This window comes from Oncorhynchus tshawytscha, linkage group LG03 (assembly GCF_018296145.1).
Source record: "Oncorhynchus tshawytscha isolate Ot180627B linkage group LG03, Otsh_v2.0, whole genome shotgun sequence".
Taxonomy (NCBI): domain Eukaryota; kingdom Metazoa; phylum Chordata; class Actinopteri; order Salmoniformes; family Salmonidae; genus Oncorhynchus; species Oncorhynchus tshawytscha.
Genome location: NC_056431.1, coordinates 68163043 through 68176045, shown reverse-complemented (window position 1 = coordinate 68176045; position 13003 = coordinate 68163043). Strand labels below are relative to the sequence as shown.

At 40.7% G+C, this 13003-nt stretch overlaps 1 protein-coding gene across 1 annotated transcript in view; it reads right to left on the bottom strand.

The window, feature by feature from the left end:
* Positions 1–177: 177 nt before the first annotated feature.
* Positions 178–13003, bottom strand: part of slc9a2 (solute carrier family 9 member 2) — a 32039-nt gene continuing 19213 nt past the window's right edge. The window contains exons 7-13 of the mRNA XM_024410130.2: positions 12882–12971; positions 12667–12737; positions 11341–11508; positions 7169–7274; positions 4886–5002; positions 2071–2158; positions 178–1953 (exon numbers count right to left, since the gene is read on the bottom strand). Coding sequence (XP_024265898.1) covers positions 1517–1953; positions 2071–2158; positions 4886–5002; positions 7169–7274; positions 11341–11508; positions 12667–12737; positions 12882–12971 — 1077 coding nt within the window. The 3' untranslated portion in view covers positions 178–1516. The remainder of the gene's footprint in view (positions 1954–2070; positions 2159–4885; positions 5003–7168; positions 7275–11340; positions 11509–12666; positions 12738–12881; positions 12972–13003) is intronic.

The following is a 13003-nucleotide window of genomic DNA, read 5'->3' as shown; positions in this document are numbered from 1 at the left end:
ATATGAGCATATGACTGGAGAGAATACACTTGAACGCCCCTCCAACTAGTAATTACTAGCGTCAAACTCGTCTAACATCCCTGAGCTCCGACTTCTCCCACATGTTGAACTCTGACGTCACCTACTAAGGAAATGACCTCGATAGCGTTTTCAGCAGTAAATACAACACAACAAAAATACAATAAACCAAACCTATTTATATATATACTTTTAACACTATAACTTGATTACAAGCATGATAGCTGTACTTTTCAGTTGTAGTTGTAGCAGCTTGTTTGCCATTAGCCAATCTGCATTCTCAAAGAGTTGAAAGCTGGTGAATGCACACAACCTGTTGCTCCCGGTTTACCAGTAGTATTTTCAGAGTTTTACATGAGTGTAGCATGAGACTTTAAACACTGATCCAACTCTGCAATACAGCAACTAGAACGACCATTTTGACAAGAAATAAGGTGTCATTTCAACATTATACATCAAGATTTTATTACTTAACTCAAGCAACACAGATAGTCAGAGCAGTGTTCATGAAGACCCTGTTAAGATATTACTGGTCTGAATATCAGACACAAGGAGAAACAAAAAAACAGAAAAGCTAGAAGATAAGAAGTGTCTTTCCTGAAAGTGTCTTCACTTGCATAGAGATATACCAATGTATTAAAATCTATGAAATAATGTAATTGAAATCTTGCAGGTAAATACAGGGGTGAAAGTAAATCAAATGTCTTCCTGGTATGGTACAAGCGTGTGTGCACATAAACATAATGTAGAACGACACATAGAATCTCTATTAATTTAATAGGATCTCTGTGGGTCTAATAGTGAAGATAAGTCTTTTAGAATTGTTTTACTTGATATCTTATTTAGAGTGTTGTGTTGCAAGGGTCTTTGTTCTTCAGATAGTGGTTGGTTGTAGACCAGTGGTTCCTAGGGACCCAAATTGAACCAGGTTGTCTCAGTCATGATCCCAATATTGGCATGACAAATATTTTGGGGGCAAAATGCAATCTGGAAAACTATTTTTAATACTATATTGATAGTAAATGTACAAATTATATGACAAGGGAACAACAGTCCCACTTTTTTCATTGTCAATAATTCAATTTTGCACATATTCTTGATGAAGAATGTTATGCTCACTGGTTTAAGATCACAAAAGCAATCAAATCTGCTAATAACTCAATATGGAACACAAAAATAGTTCAGTGGTTAAATTCTAATAAAAATGTAGGTTCATTATAATTTCTACAAACGTTCTACCTGGTTTTAGTTGTTTAAGTTCAGACTAGGGTATTTATTTATTTATTTTTTGACACTGACCCATTAAAAAACTCCCAGTTGAGGATCACTGTAGAAAATTCAATTATTCATTCCCCCTTTGGCTTGTAGTGCATTTTAATCTTGTGGTATTTGACACTTCACAGTTCTGAGATTCTGGAGTCGTTGTAGATTAGAACCCAAGACAGCCTATAGCAGTCCTCCTGCTACTTTCCTGACAGCTGATTAGTCCTCAGGTGTTCTAGGGTTTCCGAGTCTTCCACTGTGGCCTGAGCAGCGGTTTCTGCGTTCCGCTGTCGTCAAGGTCACCAGGCTCTGCAGCCCAGGCTGGGGTCGGGGACAAGGGCTGCTGCTCCCCCTCTGGCCCGTTGTCACCGCTGCCATGGTCACCTGAGGAGCCATTATCAGGGCCGTTGGAGGGGTCGTGGTGACGGCGAGGGGCGGGTATCCGGGAATCACTGGAGGAGGAGTTTAGTCGGGACATGCCACGCCCCCAGGCACCTCTTCCTCCACTCATCTCATCCACCAGGTCCACAACAGAGCTAGAGGGCACCTCTTTCAGTGTGTTCAGCCTGCGTAGGGGCAGCATTGCTCGGGATGAGGAGCGACTGGGCTGGTTAAACCTGGAGCGCGCTGATGGGTAATCCATCTCCGACATGGTCTCATCATCATCATTACCTGAGTGAAAGAGAGAGACATCAATTTAGTTTAGGATCCAAGCATTGATGTGCAAAGAGCCTAAATATTGTAGAGATTATAGAGTGACACACACACACACTTCATTTTGAGCATCACCTGTATGCCTCAGTCTCTGAGGAGGGAACTTTGAGTCCAGACTCTTCCCTGGAGGCAGAGAAAAGTACTTCTGGGACTTGGCCTCATTCTGAGAGAAAGAAAAAGGGAGGAGGTGAGAGGGGAATAAAGAGAGAGATAAGAGGTTGTACACTTTGATCACAACAAAGGGTTTTCCTGTAACATGTATTTTTTTAGCGAATCATGAAATGCTGTGCATAGACTTGACCTGCATTACTAACATTACTACGAAAATATTTAGATTAATATCTATTCTAACATTACTACGAAAATATTTAGATTAATATCTATTCTAACATTACTACGAAAATATTTAGATTAATATCTATTCTAACATTACTACGAAAATATTTAGATTAATATCTATTCTAACATTACTACGAAAATATTTAGATTAATATCTATTCTAACATTACTACTAAAATATTTAGATTAATATCTATTCTAACATTACTACGAAAATATTTAGATTAATATCTATTCTAACATTACTACTAAAATATTTAGATTAATATCTATTCTAACATTACTACTAAAATATTTAGATTAATATCTATTCTAACATTACTACTAAAATATTTAGATTAATATCTATTCTAACATTACCACTAAAATATTTTGATTAATATCTATTCTAACATTACCACTAAAATATTTAGATTAATATCTATTTTAACATTACTACTAAAATATTTAGATGAATATCTATTCTAACATTACCACTAAAATATTTAGATTAATATCTATTCTAACATTACTACTAAAACATTTAGGTTAATATCTATTCTAACATTACTACTTAAATATTTAGGTTAATATCTGTTCTAACATTACTACTAAATGATTTAGGTTAATATATGTTCCTAACGTAGAGTAACAGTCAAACATGTGGACACACCTGCAGTACTCATTCAAAGGTTATTCTTTATTTTTACTATTTTCTACATTGTAGAATAATAGTGAAGACATCACCACTATAAAATAACACATATGGAATCATGTTGTATGAAAAAAGTATTAAACAAATCAAAATAGATGTTATATTTGAGATTCTTCAAGTAGCCACCCTTTGCCTTGATGACAGCTTTGCACACGCTTGGCATTCTCTCAACCAGCTTCATGAGGTAGCCACCTGGAATGCATTTCAATTAACAGGTGTGCCATGTTAAAAGTTTATTTGTGCTTTCTATAATTCTTAATGCATTTGAGCAAATCAGTTGTGTTGTGAGAAGGTAGGGGTGGTATACAGAAGATAGCCCTATTTGGTAAAAGACCAAGTCCATATTATGGCAAGAAAAGCTCAAATAAGCAAAGAGAAATGACAGACCATCATTACTTTAAGACCTGAAGGTCAGTCAACCCGGAGAATTTCAAGAACTTTGAACGTTTCTTCAAGTTCAGTCGCAAAAACCATCAAGCGTTATGATGAAACTGGCTCTCATGAGGACCCCCACAGGAATGGAAGACCCAGAGTTACCTCTGCCGCAGAGGATACGTTTATTAGAGTTACCAGCCTCAGAAATTGCATCCCACAGAGTTCAAGTAACAGACACATCTCAACATCAACTGTTCAGAGGAGACTGTGTGAATTTATTTTATTTATTTTATTTTACCTTTATTTAACCAGGTAGGCAAGTTGAGAACAAGTTCTCATTTACAATTGCGACCTGGCCAAGATAAAGCAAAGCAGTTCGACAGATACAACGACAGAGTTACACATGGAGTAAAACAAACATACAGTCAATAATACAGTATAAACAAGTTTATATACAATGTGAGCAAATGAGGTGAGAAGGGAGGTAAAGGCAAAAAAGGCCATGGTGGCAAAGTAAATACAATATAGCAAGTAAAACACTGGAATGGTAGTTTTGCAATGGAAGAATGTGCAAAGTAGAAATAAAAATAATGTGAATCAGGCCTTTGTGGTCGAATTGCTGCAAAGAAACCACTACTAAAGGACACCAATAAGATGAAGAGACTTGCTTGGGCCAAAAAACACGAGCAATGGACATTTGACTGGTGGAAATTTGTCCTTTGGTCTGATGAGTCCAAATTTGAGATTTTCGGTTCCAACCGCCGTGTTTTGTGAGACGCAGAGTAGGTGAACGGATGATCTCCACATGTGTGGTTCCCACCATGAAGCATGGAGGAGGTGGTGTGATGGTGTGGGGTTGAGTTGCTGGTGACACTGTCTGTGATTTATTTACAATTCAAGGCACACTTAACCAGCATGGCTACCACAGCATTCTGCAGCGATACGCCATCCCATCTGGTTTGAGCTTAGTGGGACTATCGTTTGTTTTTCAACAGGACAATGACCCAACACACCTCCAAGCTGTGTAAGGGCTATTTGACCAAGAAGGAGAGTGATGGAGTGACGCATCAGATGACCTGGCCTGCACAATCACCTGACTTCAACCCAATCGAGATGGTTTTGGATGAGTTGAACCGCAGAGTGAAGGAAAAGCAGCCAACAAGTGCTGAGAATATGTGGGAACTCCTTCAAGACTATTGGAAAAGCATTCCAGCTGAATATGGTTGAGAGAATGCCAAGAGTATGCAAAGCTATCATCAAGGCAAAGGGTGGCTACTTTGAAGAATCTCAAATCTCAAATATATTTAGATTTGTTTAAACATTTTTTTGGTTACTACATGATTCCATAAGTGTTATTTCATAGTTTTGATGTCTTCACTATTATTCTACAATGTAGAAAATAGTAAAAAATAAAGTAAAACCCTTGAATGAGTAGGTGCGCCCAAACTTTTGACTGGTACTGTAAGTCCGTGTGTTCCGTACCGGTCCGTTGAAGCTGCCGGGTCGGAGGCTGCGTCGGATGCTGGTGTGCCGTCGGATCAGGATCTCTTTTGTCCGGCTGTCGTTGGGCAGGGAGTGCTTGGTGGTGTAAGCTGTGGTCTGGAAAAACACACAGAGAAACATACCATACATAAGACACACCCACCGTCTGATAACACGCACTATAACACACAACACATGACATAAAACACACACCGCATAGAAAATCGGATACAACGTCATAGTGTAGCAGAGGCCAATATATTGCAGGAAACACCCCCAATCTAACATGAGGTTTCTACATACAGTAGCTCTATCTGTACCACCCTGCTTTAATCTCCTAATGACACACACACTAACGACACACACACTAATGACAAACACACTAATGACAAACACACTAATGACAAACACACTAATGACACACACACTAATGACACACACACTAATGATACACACACACTAATGACACACACACATACACACTAATGACACACACACTAATGACACACACACACACTAATGACATAGACACACTAATGACACACACACTAATGACACACACACAATCACTAATGACACACACACAATAATGACATAGACACACTAATGACACACACACACTAATGACACACACACTAATGACACACACACACACTAATAACACACGCACACACTAATGACACCCACACACACACACTAATGGCACACACACAATAATGGTTCACACACACACTAATGACACACACACACTAATGACACACACACACTAATGACACACACACACACACACACACTAATGACACACACACACTAATGACACACACACACTAATGACACACACACACACTAATGACACACACACACACACTAATGACACACACACTAATGACACACACACTAATGACACACACACAATCACTAATGACACACACAATCACTAATGACACACAAACACTAATGACACACACACACTAATGACACACACACACACTAATGGCACACACACACGCACACACACACACACACTAATGACACACACACACTAATGACACACACACTAATGACACACACACTAATGGCACACACACTAATGACACACACACACTGATGACACACACACTAATGACACACACACACTAATGACACACACACTAATGACACACCCACTTGCACCTGTATTCTCTTAATAACACAATGACACAGCAGTCCTTACAGAGAGACTGCTGCTATAGCCTACACTCCTGATTACACAACGAGAGTCGATTTTACACACCCCAGCTTTTATGTTTTACCACAATACCCTCTTTCTGTGGCTCTGGGCAGTCACCCAAACGTAGCTGGCCACACCCTGAACTGTCTGAACCATGATGCTTATCTAAATGATACCTGGCTCTGTTTGTGTCTAACGAGCTGCCGTACCTCCCTCTCTCCTGGAAAACACTCATCACTACAGAGAGACGCCCAATGCCCTTAATAAACCCATTGCCCCTAATCCAATATACTTCACTTCTGTAGATCTGAGAGGATTGGATAGGTATAAGCATCCCTAGGTTATTTGTGTAATGGGTAGATCTAGTATACGGGGTTGGTGATCAACAGACACTCTAACCGGGGCGGCAGGTAGCCTAGTGGTAAGAGCGTTGGACTAGTAACCAAAATGTTGTAAGACCAAATCCCCGAGCTGACAAGGTAAAACATCTGTTCTGCCCCTGAACAAGGCAGTTAACCCACTGTTCCTAGGCAGTTAACCCACTGTTCCTAGGCAGTTAACCCACTGTTCCTAGGCCATCATTGAAAATAAGAATTTGTTCTTAACTGACTTGCGTAGTTATTAAATAAAGGTAAAATATTTTTAGTTTAAATGATGGCCGCATGGTGGGACAAGGAGCTGTCAGACCTGTTTTAGGGCTTAGGAGAGTGGAAGTCAAACGGTTCCAATAGAAAGGCAACACATCACATGATCTAATGTCGAAACCAATGATACAATGAGATCTGTGACAGTAACAGGTGTGTTTGTTTTTGTGTTGTGGGGGGGGGGGGACTGTGAAGGAGTGGGTAGGTAATAAGATAAGGTCACAGAGAGAATCCCATCACATGAAAACACAAACACACTCCCTGTGGCTCGTTTTCAAAAGGTGAGGTCACTTATGGAAATGTACTGCCGACCACAGGCATTATGCAAAACAGCACGTGAGGTACAGCACACACAGGTATGGAAGAACAAACTTTCATGTAACAAACAGGGCTCTGCGTAAGGTTAACCTTGTTAAGGAATCGACTCACCCGTTGTCTGATCTTGTACATGTTCTTGGACAGAATGTCATGCATGTTCATCAGGTCTGCAGCCACAAACTTCCTCTTGGGTTTACCAGAGCCCTTCTTCTCCTCGCTAGAGGAACAAATGCAGAAATAACAGAATGTTTAAAAACGGTATCGTCTTTGTAAATGATATCATAAATAAGACTGGTGGAGTTATGTCACACATGCAGCTAACAAAAATATATGGAAGTGTCTGCTCTACCCAAAATTACAACCAACTGATTGCAGCATTACCGCAAAACTGGAAGAGGCAAGTAGAAGGGGGAGAAAGTAAGGAACTAGTTTGTTGGCCCTGCATTAAAGACCGAAATTGATTAAAGAAGATTTTGATAAATAAAAAGTATACCAGTTTTATTTAAGGACCAAAAAATGTGCAACTGTGACATATACAGTGCCTTGCGAAAGTATTCGGCCCCCTTGAACTTTGCGACCTTTTGCCACATTTCAGGCTTCAAACATAAAGATATAAAACTGTATTTTTTTGTGAAGAATCAACAACAAGTGGGACACAATTATGAAGTGGAACAACATTTATTGGATATTTCAAACTTTTTAACAAATCAAAAACTGAAAAATTGGGCGTGCAAAATTATTCAGCCCCCTTAAGTTAATACTTTGTAGCGCCACCTTTGCTGCGATTACAGCTGTAAGTCGCTTTATGTCTCTATCAGTTTTTCGAGAGACTGAAATTTTTTCCCATTCCTCCTTGCAAAACAGCTCGAGCTCAGTGAGGTTGGATGGAGAGCATTTGTGAACAGCAGTTTTCAGTTCTTTCCACAGATTCTCGATTGGATTCAGGTCTGGACTTTGACTTGGCCATTCTAACACCTGGATATGTTTATTTTTGAACCATTCCATTGTAGATTTTGCTTTATGTTTTGGATCATTGTCTTGTTGGAAGACAAATCTCCGTCCCAGTCTCAGGTCTTTTGCAGACTCCATCAGGTTTTCTTCCAGAATGGTCCTGTATTTGGCTCCATCCATCTTCCCATCAATTTTAACCATCTTCCCTGTCCCTGCTGAAGTAAAGCAGGCCCAAACCATGATGCTGCCACCACCATGTTTGACAGTGGGGATGCTGTGTTCAGGGTGATGAGCTGTGTTGCTTTTAAGCCAAACATAACATTTTGCATTGTTGCCAAAAAGTTCCATTTTGGTTTCATCTGACCAGAGCACCTTCTTCCACATGTTTGGTGTCTCCCAGGTGGCTTGTGGCAAACTTTAAACGACACTTTTTATGGATATCTTTAAGAAATGGCTTTCTTCTTGCCACTCTTCCATAAAAGCCAGATTTGTGCAATATACGACTGATTGTTGTCCTATGGACAGAGTCTCCCACCTCAGCTGTAGATCTCTGCAGTTCATCCAGAGTGATCATGGGCCTCTTGGCTGCATCTCTGATCAGTCTTCTCCTTGTATGAGCTGAAAGTTTAGAGGGACGGCCAGGTCTTGGTAGATTTGCAGTGGTCTGATACTCCTTCCATTTCAATATTATCGCTTGCACAGTGCTCCTTGGGATGTTTAAAGCTTGGGAAATAGTTTTTGTATCCAAATCCGGCTTTAAACTTCTTCACAACAGTATCTCGGACCTGCCTGGTGTGTTCCTTGTTCTTCATGATGCTCTCTGCGCTTTTAACGGACCTCTGAGACTATCACAGTGCAGGTGCATTTATACGGAGACTTGATTACACACAGGTGGATTGTATTTATCATCATTAGTCATTTAGGTCAACATTGGATCATTCAGAGATCCTCACTGAACTTCTGGAGAGAGTTTGCTGCACTGAAAGTAAAGGGGCTGAATAATTTTGCACGCCCAATTTTTCAGTTTTTGATTTGTTAAAAAAGTTTGAAATATCCAATAAATGTCGTTCCACTTCATGACTGTGTCCCACTTGTTGTTGATTCTTCACAAAAAAATACAGTTTTATATCTTTATGTTTGAAGCCTGAAATGTGGCAAAAGGTCGCAAAGTTCAAGGGGGCCGAATACTTTCGCAAGGCACTGTAGATGGCAAAATAATAATCTCTCAAAAGAGATTATTGATGTACAGATTCCATGGCAACATGGTCTATGAACTGATACACAAATACAACCATGCCAGCTCTGCAAGAGACAGGATCATTAGATCACTTGTTTTGGTACTGTCCATGTGTAGCTTATTTTTGGTCGCAGGTTCAGGAATGGCTGAAGAATTGGAACATTTACCTGGAGTTAACTGTGGAAAAAGCACTGCTGGGGGGTTTGAAAAGCCATAGTCAATCGATCAATAATATAATAACACTCTTAGTAAAAATGTTCATCTTTAATGTACAACCTGTAGAAACTATGAGAATAGAAAGGTTCTGAACTTTTGTGAAACATCACAGCACAGTTGAAAAATAGATGGCGAATAGAAATCAAAACTGGATGGTTTTCAGAGATGGATGGGAGGGGTTGAGTGGAGCACAAGGGTGGGACTAAAAACAACAAGACAACTAATATAAAATATACTGTGTCCATAAAATGTATATACAATGCATTCAGAAAGTATTCACACACAGCAAAACTGAGCAATCGGTGGAGAAGTTTGCCAAAATGCACCTAAAGGACTCTCAGACCATGAGAAGCAAGATTCTCTGGTCTGATGAAACCAAGATTGAACTCGTTGGCCTGAATGCCAAGCGTCATGTCTGGAGGAAACCTCCAGACCAGCATCATCCTGTGGGGATGTTTTTCAGCAGCAGGGACTGGGAGACTAGTCAGGATCGAGGGAAAGATTAACGGAACAAAGTACAGAGTGATCCTTGATAAAAACCTGCTCCAGAGCGCTCAGGACCTCGACTGGGGACGAAGGTTCACCTTCTAACAGGACAACGACCCTAAGCACGCAGCCAAGACAACGCAGGAGTGGCTTCAGGTCAAGTCTTTGAATGTCCTTGAGTGGCCCAGCCAGAGCCCGGACTTGAACCCGAACATCTTTGTGCACAACGCTCCACATCCAACCTGACAGAGGTTGAGAGGATCTGCAGAGAAGAATGGGAGAAACTCCCCAAATACAGGTGTGCCAAGCTTGTAGTGTCATACCTAAGAAGACTCGAGGCCTTTACTGAGTAAAGGGTCTGAAATCTTATGTAAATGTAATATTTGATAATTTTTTTTGCAAACATTTTTCAAAAGCGGCTTTTGCTTTGTCATTATGGGGTATTGTGTGTAGATTGATGAGGGGGAAAAAAAAAATTTAAAATGTTAATTTAATTCATTTTAGAACAAGGCTGTAACGTAACAAAAAGTTTTAAAAAGTCAAGGGGTCTGAATACTTTCCCGAATGCAATGTATATATTTGATATACCGTATAAATATTTACACCCAAAAATATTTGGGGAATTGGAAATGATGCAGACAATTAAACTGATGGAAGCCACAATCTATCTGCAATATTAAAGCGGATCTATCCCCTAAAAAGAGAAAGAAATTACAGAATGCTTAGGTATTACCCATTATAATCTGGGTGGTTCGAGCCCTGAATGCTCATTGGCTGACAGCCGTGGTATACCATGGGTATGACACATGACTTATTTTTACTGCTCTAGTTACGTTGGTAACCAGTTTATAATTGCAATAAGGCACCTCGGGGATTTGTGGTATATGGCTGAGGGCTTTATCCAGGCACTCTTAGTTGCGTTGTGCTTAAGAACAGTCCTTAGACTTGGTATATTGACCATACACCACACCCTTCTGGACTTATTGCTTAAATACCCATCTGACCTGTTGAGGTTAAAAGGGTCATGTGTGAGGGATGATGGGTGGATAAGATGTAAAGAAGTGTATGAGAGACAGCAAGGGGGACAGAGAGAGACCCAGAGAGAGGGACAAGGCCACAGTGTGTGTGTGTGTGTCATTAGTGTACAAAGACAGAGAGAGAAAGAGAGAGAGAGAGAGAGAGAGAGAGAGAGAGAGAGAGAGAGAGAGAGAGAGAGAGAGGGAGAGCAAGCGAGAGAGAGAGCAAGAGAATGAGAGAGAGAGAGCAAGAGAGAGAGAGAGAGAGAGGGAGAGAGCAAGCGAGAGAGAGAGCAAAAGAGAGAGAGAGAGCAAGAGCTAGAGGGAGAGAGAGAGGGCAAGAGCTAGAGGGAGAGGGAGAGAGAGGATAAACGTACTGTAGAGAGACAATGGAGGAACCAGCGTTGATGTCCCCGGACACTGTGTCCAGTATCTCCATTGCGTTCTGCAGCTCCAGCTTCTTGTACAGAGCCACAATGCTAGACTCTGCCCGGTTATCCCTGATCAGGATCTTACGCAGGATCCGGTTATTAAACTTCAGAAACCTGACATAGGGGTTGGAGAGACGGTTATTATACTTCATAAACCTGACAAAGAGGGCAGATACTAAACATTATCACAGACACTCACAGACAGAAGCATTTCATAATAAACATGGAAGCAATATTAAAACCATGCCTTGGTGTTCACACAGAGTTATAGAAACTGGATAGACGTAAGCTCCTCCCAAAGCCCTCCAAAAGGCTAAGTGGCTTATGTTCATGGAAACAAAAGAAGAGAGGGAATAGAGCTGTGCTTTGCTTCATGGGATGAGGACAAGTTCTGACTAGCAGAGTTGACCTAAGATGACTTAAAAAGGACTCCAGACGAACTCGTTCTGGTGTAGAGAGGGGGGTAGTGAGGATATGGGTCATAGAGGTTGGTGGGGGTGTATTGTTACAGTGGAAGGGCTGTACATTTCTTTGGGGCATAGGGGGAAGTAGAAGCCACTCATGAGGATGTTGCAGCTCAAAGGAACACAACACTAAATTCTAGTCAAAATGTCAACCCACGCTTTCACAGCCAGAACAATGGCAACAAAAAAACAAAGACTGCAGACAGGAAAATCTAGAACGCAAGTTGATCTACAGAAAAACTTTAATCTCACCATCAGTTCACTAGGGAAACAGGTAGGGACTGAGCTATCAAATGCAATGTTAAAAGGAAACTACATTTACAACAGGTGACATTTGATTAATATGAAGCAGCAGAAGTCACTTCATGTCAACTTTACTGCTCGTTAAACACAGGTTACATGAAGGCAAATGATGCCCCTAAGGAAGTCACTTTCAAGTAAGTAGACATAGCAGATGGATGAAAGGAGATGAGGAAGACACAATAAAAAGAAAAACACATAAAGTACCAGTCAAAAGTTTTAGAACACCTACTCATTCAAGGGTTTTTCTTTATTTTTACATACATATTTTTACATTCTACATTGTAGAATAATAGTGAAGATATCAAAACTATGAAATAACACATATGGAATCATGTGGTAACCAAAAAAGTGTGTGTCCAAACTTTTGGCTCGTACTGTATATAACAGTTTTTCACCTTGTCGGCCCGTGTATTCGACCTGCCGCCCTAAACTATGCTACTCTGGGAGTAAATGGACAGGAAGTCACAGGACAGGAAGTGATGAAACAGGAAAAGGAAGCTCTTACTTGTCCTTCCAGTAGTAGTGGCTCCACTGGCCACAGAGGTCCTCTACCCCAGCGATGGTGTGCTCTATGAGCTGAGGGATGAAAGGGGTTACAGGTGGCTACACACACAGTGAGCCAGAACATAGCGCTACACTGCAGACCTGAACTGTGTACTGTACAGTAAAAACAACAAGCCACAGACAAGAAAAACAAACAAACGCTAGTTATTGACCTACCCTGGAGTGGATCTCTACGTTTATGGTCTCCAGGTTGCGGTTGGTTCTGCGGACGTTGATGAACTCGATCAGGGGCCGTATGCTGATTCCCTGAGCAGGAGATGAATGGTTCTGATCAAGTA